The 21,386-nt window shown below is 32.5% G+C and overlaps 2 protein-coding genes across 3 annotated transcripts; both read right to left on the bottom strand.

Annotated features, from left to right (window-relative positions):
• Positions 1–2,631: 2,631 nt before the first annotated feature.
• LOC105124946 (uncharacterized) lies at positions 2,632–3,899 on the bottom strand. Its single transcript, XM_082978853.1, is given in 3 exon segments — positions 2,632–3,518; positions 3,520–3,814; positions 3,893–3,899. Coding segments are annotated over 3 exon segments (1,029 nt in total). The 3' UTR covers positions 2,632–2,791.
• An 8,101-nt stretch (positions 3,900–12,000) lies between these two features.
• LOC105124934 (phospholipase D beta 2-like) lies at positions 12,001–20,351 on the bottom strand. 2 transcript variants are annotated; one of them, XM_011025154.1, is made up of 10 exons: positions 18,180–20,351; positions 17,650–17,766; positions 16,897–17,091; positions 16,452–16,700; positions 16,222–16,290; positions 15,908–16,055; positions 14,673–14,821; positions 13,988–14,164; positions 13,435–13,632; positions 12,001–12,703 (listed from the first exon to the last, which is right to left on the bottom strand). In XM_011025154.1, the coding sequence occupies exons 1-10, from the start codon at positions 20,046–20,048 to the stop codon at positions 12,410–12,412; spliced, it is 3,465 nt and encodes a 1,154-aa protein (XP_011023456.1). In that variant the 5' UTR covers positions 20,049–20,351; the 3' UTR covers positions 12,001–12,409. The 2 variants fall into 2 exon arrangements, with proteins under 2 accessions (XP_011023456.1, XP_011023457.1); XM_011025155.1 differs by lacking the exon at positions 12,001–12,703 and adding an exon at positions 13,100–13,332.
• Between the last annotated feature and the right edge of the window lie 1,035 nt (positions 20,352–21,386).

The raw sequence follows: 21,386 nt of genomic DNA on the forward strand, positions 1-21,386 counted from the left end.
CCTTCCTTCTTTAAAATTTAACCGGGCCCACTTGTTGAAGAATCCAAACCAAGGGCTTTTATCTGGTAGCAAATTGGCTCAGCGAAAAAAACTCCGCTGCCGTGTGATTTTTGCCTGTCGGGCTGTACTGATTTTTCTTGAAATTTTGATTTTTTTTTTGTTTTAAGTTATTTCTACATATTTTGTAATATATTAATATTAAAAATAAATTTTAAAAAATAAAAATACATTATTTTTATATATTTATAAATACAGAACAACCTCAAACATGTATATCCTTAATTCCTACAGAGTTTCAAAAGCATTATTAATGCATCCTAATCATCATTACATGGTTGGTTGTAGTTTTTTTATTTCATAAACACAATTAGTTTTTTAAAATATTTTTTTAATATTAATATATTAAAATAATTTAAAATAAAAAAATATTTTTTATAAAATGTCTTTAAAATACAGAAAACAAGAAGTATAAATCATGAATAAATGACGCAACTGGATGTGAAAATATCAATGCAGGAGCCGCCGGATTCACAGCACATTATTTAGGCAGGAGAGACACTATGCGTGAACAAACCAACCTCCATTGACGCAATGCAAGAATAATGGGCAAGTGAATGAGGCGGACGTCTTCCTTAATGCTCTAGGGACCTAACTCCCTCTATCACCGTGTTCCTGCTTGAAGCCCTCAACCATCGACGTTAACCAGACGACCCGAAATCTTTCTCACCACTAGACGTGCCCTTTAGGCCCGCAGGTAGGCTTGACACTCACGATTGCTGCTAATTGCTATATTTGCTGGTGGATCATTAATAACACCAGCTCAGATTCAGTTCTTTTTTGTGTCTTCTGCTACTCTTACAATTAGATCCACCGTTTCCATTTTGTGGCTATACGAAGAGGAATAGTGAACATCATCAACTTTAAATTCATTTTAGAGAACCATGATTTTCCTTTTTGTTTGATTAGATCTCTATAGTTTTTTTTTTTTTTTGGTGTTTTTGATTGAAAAAATTGATAAAAATGAGTTTGTTTTAGGCCTATTGGCAGCTCGACTTCGAGACCTATGATGGGTGGAATTTGGAACAACAATCAACACGTCACTAGCTGTAATTCTTTTTGTTTTTTTTTTAAAGGGCAATTGTCTCCCATTAAAAAAGGGGCAGAAATTTAAGAAACGCCAGACACCTAGGATTTTTTTTTTTTAAAAAAAAAGATATAGCTAGTTGTACTGGGCTGTCCGGTTTTTTTAAGGCCAGCTTGCTTCGTTTTTTTTTTTTGATTTTTTTATTATTTTTATTATTTTATAAAAGATTTTTATTGATTTTTTTAACTTCATATTTAATTTTAAATTAAATTTTATAATTTATTTTTATTTTTTTATACATTTATCATACACTCAAATAAATATCCTAAAATGTGATTGATGATTAATTTTAAAAAAATATCATTTTTTATTATATAATTAAATAGAAAATAATTTAAATAGAATTATTAAACTTGATAGATAACCTACGTGATATATGTGGTCGATTAACTTAAGTTGATTGAGAATTAAACTTTATAATTTATTTATTTTTTATATGATATTATTGCAATATCAGATAAACATCTTAATATTAGACTGATACTTGATTTTATAAGCTTATATTTTGTTGTCATATAATTAAATAAAAAATAATTTGAAAAAAGTTATTAAACTCAGTGACTTAAATTACTAATTTTAACAGATTAACTCAAGTTAAATAAGAATTAGATTTTGTTATTTGCTTCAATTTTTTTTTTAAGGTTACTGTAATATCAAATAAACATCTTGGATTTGGACTGATACTCAATTTACAAGCGATCATTATTGTTATCATATAATTAAATAAAAAATAGTTAAAAAAGTTATTAAACCTAGTATAATTTGTTATATTATTATGTTAATATTTTTTTTAATAAGAGATATCATCTTTTAAAACTAAGTCGGCTGAATCATGTTAGAGTAACTTATATATTATTTAATGTAAATCTATTCTAAATAAAAAATTAAATTAAAAGATTTCAAAATTGATTCGATGAAATAAGTTTAATATCACTATGAAAAAAGGTTATAAAAACATTCATTTGTTATTAAAAAAAAAACTTTGGATGCAAACCAGGCCAATTAGCTAGTCCATGTTAAATTATAAATAACTAATTATGATAACATAAAAAATTATTCACCTCCATTTTTTTAAGGTAAGAAATGTAAATCTGTGCTTGATTTTCATAGCATATTGTTCCTTGCCTAATTCACCCCATGTTTCAAAACACAGGGACTAACAAAAAAATTACAAGGTGTGCAACTGATTATATAGCTACTTGGATGAAATAAAAAAAGAACTTACTCATAAATTTTAAGATTATTAAAAATTTATATAATTATTAATTTTAAAAATTATAAGATTAGTTCAGTGTGTGTAAAAAAAGGAAAGACTTCGCCCCTGTAACAGTTTGGAAGATGGCACCGCAAATGAAATTCAACACACAAGGCACTACAAAGCACATATGGGGTCTCAAGGACTTGTAATCTGACCTCATCGGAGGCACCGCACCACAGGATCACCACCATGTGACCCTACCGAACAGTAAGCATCACGGTATGGGACCCACCACGTGTCATCATCCGGAGAGTCCAATGTCTTTTTATGATTGGCAGGTAACCGTAGATTTCAACTATCAAATTTTACGCCCTTCACTAGGCAATCAAATCTCCTTTCCATGCCTCTATATATAACCCCCTTTTCACCCCTACTGCTCGAATGTGCTTTTACAAACCCAAACCCCTCCATTTCCATGCTCCCAACTTCTCCTCCTTTGCTCGTTTTCTTCTTTTTATCCACGGTGGTACGTCTCTTAGCATGGCATCGACACAAAAGCAGGAGCTTGGGGAAGATGAAGACATGAGAACCGTTGATCTTAGAATCAACAGCAGAGAATTACCAAACATTCGAGCATGCCCCACTAACAGGAAAGACTGCAACGACATGTCGGCAGCACTCAAGGAAGAGCCAAGCACAGAGGAAAGATCACCTCCACCACCTTTAGGTGTCATGCCGTTAGCAGCAGTCTCCATGCCATTAACCACAGTAACCCCACTAAAACGGCCATCAACAAAAGACCGACACACCAAGGTGGAGGGTCGAGGCCGGAGGATCCGAATGCCGGCAGCATGTGCTGCCCGGATCTTCCAGCTAACCCGAGAATTAGGCCATAAATCAGACGGTGAAACAATCAGGTGGTTGCTTGAACATGCTGAACCTGCCATAATTGCAGCAACAGGAACCGGCACAGTCCCTGCTATTGCCATGTCTGTTAACGGAACCCTCAAAATCCCAACAACAACTAACTCCAGCTCCGGACTTGGCCAACCGAACGCTACAAAGAATCGCAAACGACCTGCTAATAGCGAGTACGTTGATGTCAACGACACCGTTTCTGTCTCGGCTTCTCTCGTTCCCGTGACAACGCAACAGCCCCCCCCCCCAGCCACAACAAACAGTTGCGGCAGTGCCACAGGGTTTAGTGCCCATGTGGGCCATACCATCCAATGCTGTCGTTCCAGGGGCGTTCTTTATGGTACCGTCCATTGCAGGACCGTCTAACCAGCCCCAGATATTTACGTTCCCGGCCGCAGCTACCCCTCTGATAAATATTTCGGCAAGGCCAATTTCATCTTTTGTGTCTTCCATGCAATCAAATATGGCAGTGGCTGTGCCAGTTTCAGGTTCTATGACTGCGAAAGGTATTTCAATGATGGCACCAAGTTCAAGTTCTGCCTGTACTGTCAGTACTACAAGTACAACTACTAATAGAACTCCTCAAATGCTTAGAGACTTCTCTTTAGAGATTTATGACAAACAAGAGTTACAGTTCATGTCTCGATCTTGAAAGCAATGATAAAAATTGATGGTTTTCATTGGTCACTTTTTTTGGGTTCTCATTGATTTTGGTGCGTCCGCCATTAACAAGTTTATTCGAGCTTGGGACTACGTATCTCTTAAGAATTAAGATTAAAAAAAAAAAAAAAGTTGCTTTGATTTGTGGATGCAGGAGAGAGCACGTGCTCACGTGTAGAGTGGGGTCGAAGTAGGCGGAGAACGGGGTCCACATTTATGGTGGGTCAACACTCACAGCTAGAAAGGAGGAGGTGACTCTGCCCTCAGAGGTTAACCTAATTAATTGTTGTTTCATGATCAGCCATTGTGAGAAAGAAGGAAAATTCTTTGCATCATCCAGGTCACTTTTATTTTTATTTTTAAAAAAGTAAAAAGGGACGGGCACCCTGGACCGTGCAAGTCGAAAAGAGAAGCCCATTTGTTTTTGTTAAGTGGGGCCTGCATGATCGGGCCCCAACAGGTTCGTGGGCTCCAAATGGGACCGTCTCTTTTTTGCACTGTTTTCAAGGCAGCCACTTGGTGGTCCCTGCTAATGTTTTTTGGTGGTCCGATCGAGAGTGGGGAAGCAAATGATTAGACTGGAATGACGACACGTGTCTTCGATTATCTGTAATGCGGGGTCCATTCCTTTCTCAACTGACACGTGGGTCCTTTTTAATATATAGATATATATATACCGGGCCCCTTCGTTCTGATCAATCTGATGATGGCATCTGTTTTGTTACACACAACCGTACATGGACCAAGCAACATGTTAGTTGTTTCTCGTTGACTAATCCTATATTTCGCCGGTTTGAATTTGAATGGGGGGTCGTGGTCGACGGCGTGAAAAGTGTGTTCATTTTGTGTTTTTAATTTTTTTTTGAATTTTTTATATTAAATTAATTCTTTTATAAAATTTTAAATTATTTTAATTTTCTATATTAAAAGTAAATCTTAAAAAATAAAAAATAAAAATATTTTAATATATTTCTAAATAAAAATACTTTAAAAAATAACAATTACCATATTTTCAATTATAAACACTATCTAGGAAGGTGTATTTCTAAATAAAAATACTTTAAAAAACGACAATTACCATATTTTCAAATTACAAACACTATCTAAATAGGAAGGTGGAGCCCAAATCCCACGACATGTGCACCCACGGTTTATTCCTCCATCGAAAAGACAGGGTTCATTTGGAAGGTGGTTTTTCCTTTATGATAATTGTATTGTAGCGGTAGGAAACAGTAAAGCTTTATTCTTGGCTGGGGCAGGATTGAACTGTGCTTTGGCTCAATTTCCTTGTTTTTCTGTTTGGCTACACGAAGAATTGAACTATGATTTTTAAATTTATTTAATTTTCCATCCAATCAATTATTTAAAAACATTACTTTTACTTTTAAAAGATAAAAAATATTATTTTTATATATTTATATATAAAAAATACTTTAAAAATAACTGTTTGTACACTTCTATACATTACCTGCTGCGCACAAACTTTTAGAAATGGCTCACCGATACAAAGATTGGATAAAGTCGTACGGCATCAAACTATAGGAATCGAAGAATATTCTCTTCTGATATTGAATTAACCTTTTTTCTAATGATTTCTTTGATAGATAGGGTTTGACATTACAGGTTTTTTTTGAAGTTTTTTTATTTTTTATTTTTAAATTAATTATTATTTTATTTGTAAATTATTATAATATCCTGATATAAAAATATTATTTTAATATAATTTTAAATATTTTTTTTAAAAAAAGTCTTTATAACCCCCCTTAATTTATAATGATTTCTGACTATATTTAGTGGCCCACCACCCTTTTAGGGACTCCTTATTGTCTAGGCCCGTGAGGGTCCCCGTTGGAGTTTCAGGTTAGGCATGGAGTGCGGTTCGATCATCTTTTAAAATAATTTTTATATTTTTAGTTTTAAAAAATTATCTTTGATATTAACTTATTAAAATAATTTAAAAATACTAAAAAATATTAATTTAAAATAAAAAAATTAATTTTTTTTTAAAACACAAAAAAAATAATAAGTGAAAGTGGAAGAGTCCAAGTGCCACGTCATCAAGTCTCGTTGGTTAAACAGGGTTTCTAAATACTCATGATAATGCTTATTCCATTCACGTAAAAATGAGATTATAAATATTTCTTCTGATGAATCCCTAGAGGAAGAGGAATGCACTTCTGATTTCTCTATCCCTTGATTTAAGAACTATCACTTCAAGGAATCAAAGATTCTATGAAGGTTTAATAACATTTTATGGAGGTTTAATTGTAACAAAAATTGAAGTTATAGAGTGTCTTCTTTATTATTAAATGAACTGTTTTTTTTAATACATATATATTTAATTAATTAAAAAAACTTAAAAAGGTACGAATAAATCACTGTACCCACATTTATAAACCACCATCCATTGAATCTATGTTTTTTTCTTTCTTTCTTCAGATGTCAACCCTTTAAAATTTCAATAATTTTATTTATTTATTTTAAATTTTATATTTTAATATCTGTTTGATAATTAAATTTTATAATTTTTTATATAAAATTATTTTGATTTTATAGATTTAATTATTTTCTTGATTTCAAACTTCAATATTGAGTTCAATGAAATTAAGTTTCATAATTGTTTTTGTTTACTATAAAGTTATCTCAATTTCATTACTTAAGTTACAGGTTTGATAATTTAATCCAAGTTGATTCAAGTTATTTTTTATTTAATTTTATCTTTTTTTTATTGAATTTATTGTGAAATATTTTTTTTTCTATTAAGTAATCTTGATCTCATGATGCAAGACATGATTTTGATATATTAACTTAGATTGATTTGAGTTTTTTTTGTTATTTTTTAATTGGATATTTTTTTTTTAATTTCATCCTTCAATATTATAAGATATCGTTTGGAAACATGATATAAACCACGTTTCATGAAATTTTAAAATTATTTTGCTTTTTCTTTTTATATATATATATATAAATTTTAAAATTATTTTGCTTTTTCTTTATATATATATATATATTTTCATATTGTTTTGATGTGTTGATGTCAAAAATAGTTTTTAAAAAATAAAAAATATTATTTTAATATATTTTTAGACAAAAAACATTTTAAAAAGTAATCGTTATTAAACTTTCAAACACCTTTTAAGTCAATTTGAAATTGAAATTTACAATTTATTTTAATTTATTTTTTTATAAAATTATTAAGGTCTCATCACTTGGATACCATATATAACATGTTAAATTATAAGATTAATATAATATATCATTATCTTAATATTTTTTTTAAGCAATCTAATTGATAATATTTAAAAGAAAAAAATCATGTGATATGTATCATTTTGAATTTATGATTAAATTTTTTTTTGCTATAAAACATGCAAGATAATTATTTTTCATCTTTTAAAAAAATATTTGAAATGACATATATGCAATCGTTCGCGAATTAATGTTCTAGTTTAGAATCCAGGTGGCATGTTGCTTTTTCTATCTTTTAGGTGATGTTTGACAATGAAAAAAAAATAGAATGGTTGAAATGGTAATGAAATTGTATTCCATTTTACAAATGTTTGACTAGAACGAATGGGATGAAATCGAGAATGAAAAATGAGAATAAAAATTAAAAATAATTTTACTTCATGAAAGAAGAAGGCGGGGGGAATCAAATTTGAATGATATTTTATTTTTATTAATTATAATAATTATCATCTCAATTACCATTAATATCACAACCATTATTAATATTAATGTCTCAAAAGATTATTGTTACTTCTATTAATATTAATAATATTAATGTCATTATTGTTATTGTTATTATTATTATTATTATTATTATTATTATTATAATCATCTATTTATATTCCTTATTCTCCACCATTACAATTATCTTTATTATTTTTACTATAATCACCATTATTAATGAAATCATTATTTTAATTATCATTCCTTTTCATTTCAAAAACTAAGCATTAAAAATTAAAGAAGAAAACATGCAATATTTTAATTACTATTACTACTATTATTAATTTTAAAAAAATATTTCTCTCAACGAGCAGGGCTTCTGAGATTGCAACAGGGTGTTACAGATGAAGAAGATAAGCCATTTTAAGGGAGTGGGGCATGTGGTTTACGAGGAAATTATTGGATGGGAAATCCAAAAACAAACAGGCAGGTGCTGAACTGGAGCTTCAAGGGTCAGTCGATCTGCCTGAGCTAGCTGGACTTGGTCTCGGAGCGGAGGTGGACCAAAACACCCAGCGTGCAAAGCATGTTAATATCTCATGATGATGCCTCTTTTCTCTCGTTTTCAAAGTGCTATTAATCCAGTAAGTGGTAACTCCGCTTATATTACTTCCTAGAATACAGCTAACGTGATATTACAAAACTCAGTTCGATATCCTTTGGGCTCCATAGTTCAGCTAAATCTAGCTTCTGATCGGTGCTCGGCTTCCTTCATACCTACACTAGTCTTTTTCACGTCTCTGTCATAAAAAAATGTTTTTTGTTTTGTTTTGTTTGTCATCAGTCTTAATTCATCACCCACATGTTTTCCTGCGGGTGCTTCACGCTAGAGGAGTTAATGAATTCCTTTTCAATAACTATAGCATGTGAAGTTGGGCTCGTCTTTTTTGAACAGGACTTGTATGGATATTCTTTTTGCAGGTTTGTGTTCATGAACCATGCGATGCATTTCCGCATAATTCAAGGTTTTGACGCGACTTGTATACAAAATACCTTTGATTTATGCGAATTGCAATGACTGGGAAATGCTAGTTTCCGGAAAGATTGCATGTGGAATTCTTTCCAAAGGATTTGGATTTTTGTCAGGCTGGTACATAATTAGAATGATCTGACAGTCTGCTCCTCCGTCTCAGAGGGAGTGTAGTAAGAAATACGAGGGAGGAAAACCTTACGAGCCATTAGATGCTTTCTGCAATTTTGCATCTCATTATCCGATATCTGAAGGGATAGCAAGATGATTGCTTTTGTTAAATGTTTTTCAGTGCTCAAGCTCATTCCTGTTGCCTTCTCTAAAAGGAGTAGCAAATTCCACTCTTGATGTTTTTTTATAAATTATATCTTAAAATTTTATTTAAAATTTTAAGTTTTTGAATTAAATGACTTCTTTCACACAATATTAAAATCTTAATAGTTAAGTGGTCATGAGTTCAAATTTTATTATTTTTATTTATTTGATAAAAATCAAATATAAGATAAAATGAATTTATATATATTTCAAATTTAAATAATTTTTACTTGAAAAAATATATTAAAAAATAATATAAAATTATATATTAAAATTTTATTCAAAAACTTAAATTGTTAGGTTAAATTAATTCTTTAATGTTTACTGATTCATAACATACGCGCGATTATATGTGCTATAGTTTGTCGTGGAAGGCGTTGTATGAGCAGCAGACAAGTATTTTCACTAACTTCTCTTCCATGTTTTCTTGCAAAACCTGATGAACGATAATTTAAAAACTAGTGTAGTTTTACGTTTTAAAAATATTTTTAAAAAATTTAAGATTTAGGATTTTTTATTTTAAATTAATTATTTTTAATATTTTGTTCCAGAGCTTGTTTGCGTGGCCTTTTTCAGTGGAGTAACACGTTCATGTTTTTTCTCACGAGCACTGAATGCATTCTGCACAATATCTTTCTTTTTTATTCTTGCATGCAGATTACTCTTACAGCAACCAACATCGTACATGTACCGTATTTTTATTAGCATTTGGTGCGGCATTGAACCAGACACAGCAGCATGTATTCAGTCTATAGAATCCATCTCCATCTTATGTCTGGTATTCTGTCTGAATTTTCCATTTGTAAGACAGCTTGGGATATTTAGTTCTTATTCACAAAAGGTATGAAAATGATCAAGTTAAGCATTGAAATGTATTCCACACAATTTAACTCCTAATTTATCTTACTGTTTATGTGAAAACTCTCTATTACTATGCATGTGTATTAAAAACTAATGTTAAGCATCTTTTTTTTTAAAAAACTAATAAAATAAATTAATTTTATTTTAATCAGATAATAAAAAACAAAAAATAAACAAAAAAAAATCATGATAACTTTAGAAAAAAACTTTTTTTCAAGAGCGGAAAAATAATGTAGTTCAAGTATTAGCCACTTAAATATAAAAGGATGAAATTGAATATAAAAAAAGATAAAAAAACTAACCCAAACCAACTCGGGTTAACATGATAGACATGTAATATAAGAAATAAGAGTAAAGCTAACTCGAGTTAATTTGTTAAACCCATGTTCCAAGTCATGAAGTCAAGATAACCCGATAAAAAAGAAATAAAAAATACCACAAAGCCAATTTGATTTAAAAACAATTAATATTAAACGATGAAATAAAAAAATAAAAAAATATATCAACTATAGTTAACTTTTCAGAAGGTCATTGGATCGAAAATATTATATATAAAAAAATCACAATACTCAATTCCCATCAAATTAAACACCAAATAAAATGATAAAATCTAAAAAAAAAAACAATAATATCAAAAAATATAAAAATATTTTTAAAAAATTTAAGATTTAGGATTTTTTATTTTAAATTAATTATTTTTAATATTTTGTTCCAGAGCTTGTTTGCGTGGCCTTTTTCAGTGGAGTAACACGTTCATTTTTTTCTCACGAGCACTGAATGCATTCTGCACAATATCTTTCTTTTTTATTCTTGCATGCAGATTACTCTTACAGCAACCAACATCGTACATGTACCGTATTTTTATTAGCATTTGGTGCGGCATTGAACCAGACACAGCAGCATGTATTCAGTCTATAGAATCCATCTCCATCTTATGTCTGGTATTCTGTCTGAATCTTCCATTTGTAAGACAGCTTGGGATATTTAGTTCTTATTCACAAAAGGTATGAAAATGATCAAGTTAAGCATTGAAATGTATTCCACACAATTTAACTCCTAATTTATCTTACTGTTTATGTGAAAACTCTCTATTACTATGCATGTGTATTAAAAAATAATGTTAAGCATCTTTTTTTTTTTAAAAAACTAATAAAATAAATTAATTTTATTTTAATCAGATAATAAAAAATAAAAAATAAACAAAAAAAATCATGATAACTTTAGAAAAAAACTTTTTTTCAAGAGCGGAAAAATAATGTGGTTCAAGTATTAACCACTTAAATATAAAAGGATGAAATTGGATATAAAAAAAATAAAAAAACTAACCCAGACCAACTCGAGTTAACATGATAGACATGTAATATAAGAAATAAGAGTAAAGCTAACTCGAGTTAATTTGTTAAACCCATGTTCCAAGTCATGAAGTCAAGATAACCCGATAAAAAAGAAATAAAAAATACCACAAAGCCAATTTGATTTAAAAACAATTAATATTAAACGATGAAATAAAAAAATAAAAAAATATATCAACTATAGTTAACTTTTCAGAAGGTCGTTAGATCGAAAATATTACATATAAAAAAATCATAACACTCAATTCCCATCAAATTAAACACCGAATAAAATGATGAAATCTAAAAAAATAACAATAATACCAAAAAATAAAAAAATAAAAAAAATAAATTAGAAGAAAATTTGATGGAAGAATAAAACTAAAAAAAAAAACTTTAACAAAAGAACAAGAAAACAAATAAAAACTAAATTAAAAATATAATATATTATAAATTTGAATGGAATAATGAAATTGAAAACTAATAAAATTTTTAAAAAAAAATAAAATAAAAAATAAAAATAAAAAGAATAAAAATCAAATTAAAAATAAATGAAACTTTTTTTTTTCTTTATAAAAAACCACAGTAAATAATATTAAAATTATTTTATTTTATTTTATTTGTGTTGCCTTTCTTAAAAGGTTTTACTGAATTGAATGTTGGCCTGTTGAGGTGTTTTTTTCCCTTTCCATCCTATTTCAAACAATTGGTAGGGTTAACTCTTTGATTCTCATGCTCATGCTTTGGAATTTCCAAATGTTGAAAGGAATATGGTGAAGCGTCAGCTTATAACGCCTGAAAGCACCGCACCGCAAGCATAGTCGCACTGGGAGATGAAGAAGAGGAAGGGCATATGGCAATAAATTCACTTGTGAAATATGAATGCATGTTCCTTCATTCAAAGAACAGCAATCACAGCCTATCCACGCTCACAAACATCAGTTGAAATAAAAAAATCCAACCGTGAAACATTCAAGGTAAAATATTATGTACCAGCTGTATTTACACAAATATATATATATATATATAAAACCAAGCTCTTCAATCTCAGTTCGCCGCAAGAATTATTTTCTTGAAGATGTACCATCCTCCATGCAAGGGGTTTTGTAAAATTTATCATGTCAATGCCCACAAAACAGGGTGAGGGTGAACATACAATTATTGGCGCTTTTTACAAGTAAAGATAGTGTATATTTCAAAACTGTGTACTCACTATCCTACATGTATATTCATCCTATTTTGATCTGATAGCCAGTGGAAACTGCATGTTAAAGATTTATTTAGATAGTCAGATTCTCCTGAATTGCAAGAAACGAACCCGTTATATTTCCTCCGACATCTGGGAACGTTTCAGATCCAGGGATAGGCCTCACCTTACCCTTTCGATCAACTTCAACTGGGTACTTCAGCAGGTGCCCTCTCATCTCTGATACCTCCTCAGCAGCAAATTGTTTCCAGTTCATCTCCCCCATTGTTCTAATTCTCCTAACACATTCAAGACTCTCAGGGTTTGTAAAGGAGTCCTCAATAACTCCAGTATGCTCTGCCCAGAGAGACATCCGATATCCATGGATCTATAAAAGATGCATTTTGTTCAAGAAACAGCATATTGGTAAATACCAGAAATTTCGGAGTTTCAAATGTCAAATAAAATGAGCATGTTCTTTTGGATATTTTAAAACAAGTTGTCTAATGTAAATATACTTTTGTAATTTCCAGGGATATCTACAACAAATTCATCATTGTTTTAGGACAGTAATATTTCCTGGCAATGACACTAATTTTCTCATATAGGTTTTCTAACTACATTCCAAGGCAAAGACAAAGGATAAATAAATAAAATTTCCATCTCTCCTGTCATCTTTTCATGCATGTATTGTTGACAGGACAGACTGACATGAAAAGCTGGTCCTGCTGTTGAGCAGCACAATAGTTCATATTCTTTGAAATTTTTTTATTTCTTATACTAATTTTTTTTTTCATATTTAATTTGTTCATGCAAACATACACAGACAAAAACGTTTCTTCAAGCACCAATAAACAATTCTTCTTTAGCTTTTATGCAATTGAATACATTGGCTGACTATTTCAATACTGCCATTCACTATCATGCCAATGGATCATTAATTATTATTGTTCTTTTAAACTAAAATTTTCCGCTATTTTATGTAATTCTCTATTTTTCCAGCAGCAACTCCTTTTCCTTGTGAATCAATTATCAATTATCAATTATCAAATATTGAGTTTCTGTTTTTGACCGTGACAGAAACAAATGTGGTTTTTGTATTATCTAACTGAAGGTTACCTGTCCACGTGGATTAGATTGTTTTCTTGCCCAGGTATGTTGAGGTTGGTAGGCTCCCATTGCAATCTCAGTGTCTCTAGTGCCATCCATGGAACGCTGATTTATGTTTGCAGATCCCAGTATTACATACTCATCATCAACTATCATCCCTTTCGAATGAACATAAATCATGAACCGCCGGCTTTTCTGACAAAGTGCCTGGAAATGCCACAATACAGCACGTTATTAAGGAGAGAAAAGGCAGGGGAGAATCTGGAAAACTTAGATGGTCACGGATGAACCAACATCTGACCCTGTTCATACAGAAGCAGATAAGGAAATAAAAAAAAAAACAAGTGGCAAAATCATCAAATTCTCATGCTGTGCATTGGAAGCCATCTCATGTATAAAAATAGAGGTAAGGTATCTATGTGTGAAATTCAAATTTTCACGACACCAGTAGGATAATAGGATTTATAAAGGACGTGATTTTGCACTAGGAGGTTTCTCATTTCCCAAAGTACTGCAAAATACATAGCACGAATGAAACAACTGATTTCAAGAATGAAGATACCTGAGGAATGGGAGAACTTGAAGGAGTTGGCATCCCTGAAGAGTTGAATTCATCTACAGCTTCACGATTACCAAGACAGAAGAAGTTCAAAAAATCCTGTGGTGAGAATGCATCCTCAAGTCCAACCTCCACTAGGGCCTTGTAAATTGTCTCATACATCATTTGCATAGTTTTATGCTGCAGCAGTTATCAAGATTCCCAGATTAACAAAACACAGTACTGACATACCATGCAAACATTTTCTATTTCATGACAGATGTTAGTTCCATTTGGCTGTCCAGTTCTTGGGTCTAGAAACTCAAAGGAGTAAATATGATAGGACAAGAAGTTAAGCTAGTCAATATTATAATGGTTGATGCTAAAAGCTAGCAAGCAGAAAAAGATGCAACAGATAAAGAAATTAGGCAAATTAGTTCTGATGTCAGCTGTGACATCAGCAGTTAACTAATTATATCCAACAAGTTTGAGTAGCTTGTTAGTAGATTTTGTAGGTCATGTTATCACATGATGCAATCCCCTGAATCACAGTTAACAATAACTTTTTTACAAACTGATTTTTTCTATAAAGATTTCTGTTTTTAAAAGGGGAAATAGTATTTTATCATCCATATCACTTGCTTGTCATCTTTCCCCGTAAAAAAAAATGTTATAGGTTTCTATTGCCAAATCTGTAGTTGGAGCCTACCTGCCAAAACAAAATCCTTTGCGTAGCAGCACCAGTTGGAATGCCCTCTGGCCACATTGGAACAATAATATAGGCAGCAAATCTCTCATGCGCTCTGATTTTATTGGCAATCTTTAGTGCAATTTCCATAGGAATCAAATTATTAGCCCCTACAAGAAGGCAACATGACAAGAGTTCAGCATCTAGATAAAAATAGTTGCTGGAACCATAGAAATCAGATATTTGTAGCATTAGTCCATCTAGTTGAGATAGAGAAGAACAAAAAAAAATGTGAAAAATAGTTGAGATAGAGAAGAACAAAAAAAAAATGTGAAAATTGGTGAGCTGATGTTTCAGACGTGGGAAATTTTTGTTGGAAATAGTAGCAAGTGTGAAGTCTGCGAACACCATATTGCTTTCCATAAACAGCGTAAAAAGGTCAATTATCTATCTTAAAGTCGTGCAGGTCACCCAATGAACGCATAAAATGTAGAACTTTTTTTCTGGCAATGCCTGAAGGATCCAGGATTAGCAACTTATGTTCAATAATTTGAATTAGAGGACCAAAAAGTAAGAGAATATATCACTCCAGGAGTTGAGGGTGTTGACAGTGCAGATTTTGAGAAGCATAGCTACATAGATCTACAATCATGATTGCCAACATCGAAGATGCAGAAAGACTAGAAAATTCATCAGGTCGCTGGCCTGTCTTAGAGTTTGACTCTCTTGGTGTGTATATCCTAATTATTCTGTTATTCCTCATTTAGTTATTTTCTTTCTATTTAGTTTCTTATTTGATAGAGATTTCTGTATAAATATTGTTGTGCCTTTTAATTAATCTATCCTCCTTCAGCATCGTTTAATCAAATTTGAGATTTCCACCATTTATATTTTATTTAATTCTTACTGTTCCTTAATTGTGCTAATACTCTTGCATGTTACTTTATCACTAGCCTTCATTTCAAGTTTTCTAGTACCTTCAATTCTCCATCCTTCACAACTGAGTCCTGTTAAACTACATGCCGAACTATTTTGTCACATTTTGGTTAAAGAAGATAATGACTGATTAATAAATAAGGAGGGAGGAATCAGGTACCACTACATCTTTATGCCATCAAAACTGACTACAATCTTTGTTACTAAACTGCAATGCTTTTCATGTTGGCTAGAAAGCAGGGAAGGCAATGAAATGCAGTCTTCGAGGCAGCATCTTTTAACATGATTTTTTTCATACAATAAAAAAAAAGGTTCCTCACCTAAATCTTTATATGAACTCCAGTTGTACGAGGACCCAATAAAATACTGGTTCTCTATGTAAATAAAATGTTGGGCAGCACGAATGGCCTTCACATATGCTGTATGTATGCTCATGTCAATGAGCACATTCTTTCCACACACCAGGTTCTGTTACAGCAGAATATTCAGTCAACTTCCACATGCAGCCATGGACACAAACACGCTCACATTTGCACGGACTCAAAAGAGAAGCAACAGGCAATGGATTGCCAGATATTCTCTTACCTTGTCTGTAATTGTCAGAACAACAACAACAACAACAACAACATCTCACCTTTTTCGGAGCATCCTTCGGATCCTTTGGGAAGTCTTTCACAGAGTTCGAATCAATTGAGCGAAAAATCTGCAGTTTAGATAAGACAACTTTAAATGCAATTTCATTTGCAAGCCCAACCCCATGTTTCATTGCAGCAAAACTATATTCAGTTCCAAGACCAAAACAACCCCTTCAAATGAATCACACCTCAGCGCATGATCACTTGAGCCAAGGCTTGGACAAATTACCTGAACATGCCAAGCTTCAGGGTCATCCTCACTAATGGAAGGAGCATCAAAAACACCTATAATGTCTGGAATTCTGTCTATCCTGAGTAAAGCATCATCATATGATGTTTTTAGTTTTCTAAGGCCCTTAGGTTTTGCAGTCTTCATCCAACGCTCCTCAAAGTTGGTTAGAACATCATACGCTGCTGGACCATCTATTCTGCTGTGCAAGTCATGCCATGGTTCTCTTTGGCAATTTGCAATACTACCCTGCTCAGTATTTAAACAAATTCATAATTAAGGAAAGAAGAAGTTGATTTTATCACTTCTAAAACTCAAATCTAAACAACAAGATCATGCCAGCTTATCTTTTATATTATCAATAGCATGCCAAATAACACTTCCACAGCTGAATCATGTAGCCAATCACAAGTGTGCAATTGCAGAGGTAAAACTTAAGACTTACAGTGAAAGTAGGGTTGTGATAGTCATCTTTGTGCACAGTTTGTAGTGTCCTAAATAGAGAGTGATCAGGATTATCATATCGACCATCACATAAATCCAGTCCACCAACAAAGGCTATGATTTTTCTTCTATTATTGCCAGCATCAGCATCAACAATTACAGTTTTCTGATGATGTGTATAAATCGTTCCGACCTCCTGATAATTTGAAACAGCAGAGGAAATTCAGTTATAATTTCTACTCCACTGCTACAAAAATCAAAAAAAGAAAACTTGCTGGAACAAGACAAAGCTCTCAGGTATTGATGATCGATATAAAGTCCCCTGCTTCACCATACTGTACATAAAAAAAATACCAACATGAAGCAATAAATTTCAGAAAAATCCCTTTTAAAACCATGGAGGAGAATTAAGAAGAAAAGAATATATACGCTACAAATCTCCTAACTACTATTGCCAGAAAAAGCAAGCAATGGTCAGCTTGTAATACTGATTAATCATCGCAGGGCTGTTGGCCCAAAGTAAACTCAATTCAGTGAAGGTTTATATACTTGGCAATTGCAATCTCTTATGAAAGAATTATGTATAATTGACTGAACACTTTTAGCAGTTAATAACAATTGTAGCGAATGCTTTTGTTATGGCTGGTAAACTGACATGCTCAACATATCAAGAATGTTCGGCACTTGCCAGGCACTAGCAATGCTTTAAGCAATGATACAATGCAAAGAACAGTAGTATTATGGGATAACTAACCCTTTGCTTGACCCAGCTATGTTTTTTCCCAGCAATGCGAGGACAAAGCAGCACTTGAACTGATGAGTGTTTGAAAAAGCGGCGAGTTTCCTCATCATGGGTTGCCATAATTCCATCCTGCATTGTAAGGAGGTTTAGTGGAAGAGTTAAGAAGCTTTCCCGTTGAAAGAGAAAGTACATAATAACAGGTAGCATGATTTAAGAGTTCAGTTTGAGGATCTAGCAGGGCATTTCCTTGAAATAATTGACCAATAGACACAGTGCTCATGCTCTCCTCAAGAGCCCAGACAGAACATACATGGATCACAATGAACACAAGTAGATACAACAGACAACAAAAGCAACATTTTTTATAATAGCAATAATCAAAGATGCAAGCATAAATCAAATTTGCAAAACTAATCCCAGATAGGTCAATCATTTGTTAAGGATTGTAACAATCAGAAGTAGTGGTTCCAAGAACATGTCTTTGACCACAAACTACAGCAGAAAACTACAATTATATAATTAAATATAGGTAAGATTCTCACTGTTTTATATCCCAAGACATTCCTTGAAGTAGGATCATCCCAAACAAGAAGCAGAACTCTAACGCCTTCCTGGGACTTGGACCTCAGAAGATCCCCAAGGGTGACACCTGAATGCTGACCACCATCACGGACCAGAGCAACTTTGTGCCATACAGACCACCCGGTAATGTAAATTAAACGCCGGGCTTGACGTATAGCATCAAAGATATCTTGCCAGCACTTTCCATGCAGATAAGGCATCCCGTTATCAAGTTGCACATTTGGAAGGCTCCTGTCAGGAACATGGGCATCTTGATAAAGAGTAACTGTTCCACCTTTCCTAAGAGGAAAATAGGTACCAGGCACACCATGATAATCAGGACCAGCACCAACACCATGTTGATAAATGCTCAGTTTCTCTATGGGCATGTACTGAATTGAAATTCTCAAAGAAGCACCAGGCTTGCATTGTTTTCCGTTGTTATTCAAAATAGGGTAAACTCCCTCAATTCTTGCCCCTGAACATATCTGTTCAACTGGAATTGCCACAACTCCTATCAACTGCGACCCCACAACATCACTGTCTTTAACAACAAAATGCACTTCTGCAGCGTAATGCGCAACAGGAACATAAAAATGCTGCGTCCATTCAGGATTTTCACTATTGCTAATCACAAAAGTCCTCCCAATCACAGCACCAGCTACTGAAATTGAAACATAAGGGTCACTGGTAATCTTGGTGTACACTTGTCCTTCAATCTTGCTACTTATACTTCCAGGTAATTTGTTGAACATATCACCCAAAGTCTTGTGGAAAATGTCCATGTTTGGGAGATTCTTTGCATCATAAACACAAATATCCAAATTCCCGTGTAAGAGCAAAACCCTCAAAGACGACCCTTTACCACTGGACACTGGCACAACCTCCATACCTTGGCCATGCTTTGATCCATTAAAGGAGGATGAATGCGCATAAGGAGAAGCAGGATAGTGACCAGACGAATCAACTCTGCCCGCATAATTCTCCTCCCAATTAATTGAAAATGAGTCATTAGGATAACCATATAGTTCGTGTGGGGGGGCATGTCCAAAACTAGAGCCCTGATAGCTTTGAGGGGAAAAAGGCACTGAAGGCACTGGAGAAGCTGGTAAGGGAGCAGGGGCAGTAGGATGATTATTCGTATCATTCAAATGCAAATTACTTATTAAATCATCCAAAGGTGGATATGCAGAAGAAGTACCAGCAACAGCAGCATCAACTTTATCGGGATTTGATGAAGATGATCCAATTCCTAAAGATGAAGAACTATCTTGTCTATGAATACCGGAAAAGCTATTAGCCCTAGAGGACGATTGTGAAATGCAATCAGGAGAAGGATATTGGCTCGACTGAGGTTGAGCAAAAGGGTAATTATGAGAACTTCCACAATTTTGAAGGATTGAATTTGAAACATGAGGTACCGGTGGATATGCAGCATATGGTGATGTTGCTAAAGGACCAGAATAGTGGCGATTAAAATCTAAAGGTCCCGAATTCGTTATTGGATGTGGTGATGGTGGTTGGTGTTGAGAATAGTCTACAGAACCCAAATGACTAGTTGGTTGTGGTTTTGAAGGATTGTGTGAATAGTCTAAAGGTCCTGAATGGCTTGTTAGATATGGCGCTGAAGGATTTTGGTGAGAATAATCTAAAGGCCCTGAATGGGTTGGTGAGTGTGGTGGTGGTGGATATGCGTAAGCACCGTATGGAGGGTATGGCCCGTGAGGATAGGGATGAGGAGGATAGTATGGATCTGAAGGTGAATACCCATAATTTGGAGGATGAGGAGGATGGTGAGGGTATGGATATGGATTGTTATAAGGGTATGGAGAGCCATGATCATTATCCATTTTTTCAACAATCAAACATCAAAAGAAAAAACTGCGTGATTCTCTAAAACGGGAAAGATTGTTCATAACCAAAACATGCAAAACAGATCTCGGAGACTCAAACTTTTTCCCCTTTTCTTGACCAGAAATCCCTGAACAAGAAAAGGGAAGGCAAAAAGTCTCAAAATTTTAAGGAACAGTGAGCCAAAGAGAGGAGGAGTTACCTTTTTAGAATTTGTGAAAGAACAGAAGGTGAAATGTCAGTTTCTTGGAACCTTGAGAAGCACAAGAATGAAAGAAACAGGAACTGGAAGAGCTAAAAAATTTCTTTTATTAGAGGTGCTTTTGTTCTTGTTGGCAAGTAACCACGCATACTGTACGGTAAGTCTCCGGCGTTTTCAGGTTGCAGCAAGCTGTCGTTATTTTAGGTAAAATTTTGGTACTTTCCAATTCCACGTGTAATTTTACATTGGGTGATATTACATTAACAAAACCAACGTACTCATTTTTATTTTTATTTTCATTTCAAAAATATTTTATAGATTTTTTTATATATTTATTATGACTTTGATTAAAACACAAGATTTACTTTTAAGTTTTTAGCAAGCTTAGAGTGAATTATTAGATTAACACCCGATTTCTAAAAAAACTACTATTAGCTACTGTATTTGAGGTATTTGAGAATAAGTTTTAATATGTTTTTTAATTAAAATTAAATTTTTTTACTTTGAATTAATTTTTTAAAGTATTTTTAAATTGTTTGATGTATTAATATAGATTAAAAAATAAATAAATATTATTATTTTAATATTTTTTCAAGTTAACAACACTTTAAAAAAATAATCACTATTATAATATTTAAACACCTTTTTATTATCAAAAATCATAAACAAGGATTAGATCATAAATAAGTATAAAAGGATATATGTTATATTTTTTTAATCAAAGTATCTAATGTATTAATTTAAAAAAATATAAGAAGTAATTAAAAAAACTAATTCATGAGTACATTATTTTATAAAATTGTGGCTTAAATTTTTATTATTAAGAAAACTTATGTGGCCTATCTCAAATTCTCTTGACAAAATACAATTTAATCCATATATATCCAGATTCTTTTTCTTTGGTCTCTTTATTTTAACATTTTTATTTTTAGTTCAAAACTTTATTTTATTTACTTTGTAGTCCTTGAGCTTAAAAAAAAAAAAACAGAGAAAAAAAGAGAAAATTATCAATTACTGTAACGTGTTTTTTACCTTTCATCTTATTAAAAAAGAAAGGTAAATCAAGTCCCAATAAATCCTTATTTAGGTTGATTTATCTTTTTTAAGGAATTAAATGTTGTTTTGATGTTAGAAA

This window comes from Populus euphratica, unplaced genomic scaffold, assembly GCF_000495115.2.
Source record: "Populus euphratica unplaced genomic scaffold, PopEup_1.0 scaffold32.1, whole genome shotgun sequence".
NCBI classification, from domain to species: Eukaryota; Viridiplantae; Streptophyta; class Magnoliopsida; order Malpighiales; family Salicaceae; genus Populus; species Populus euphratica.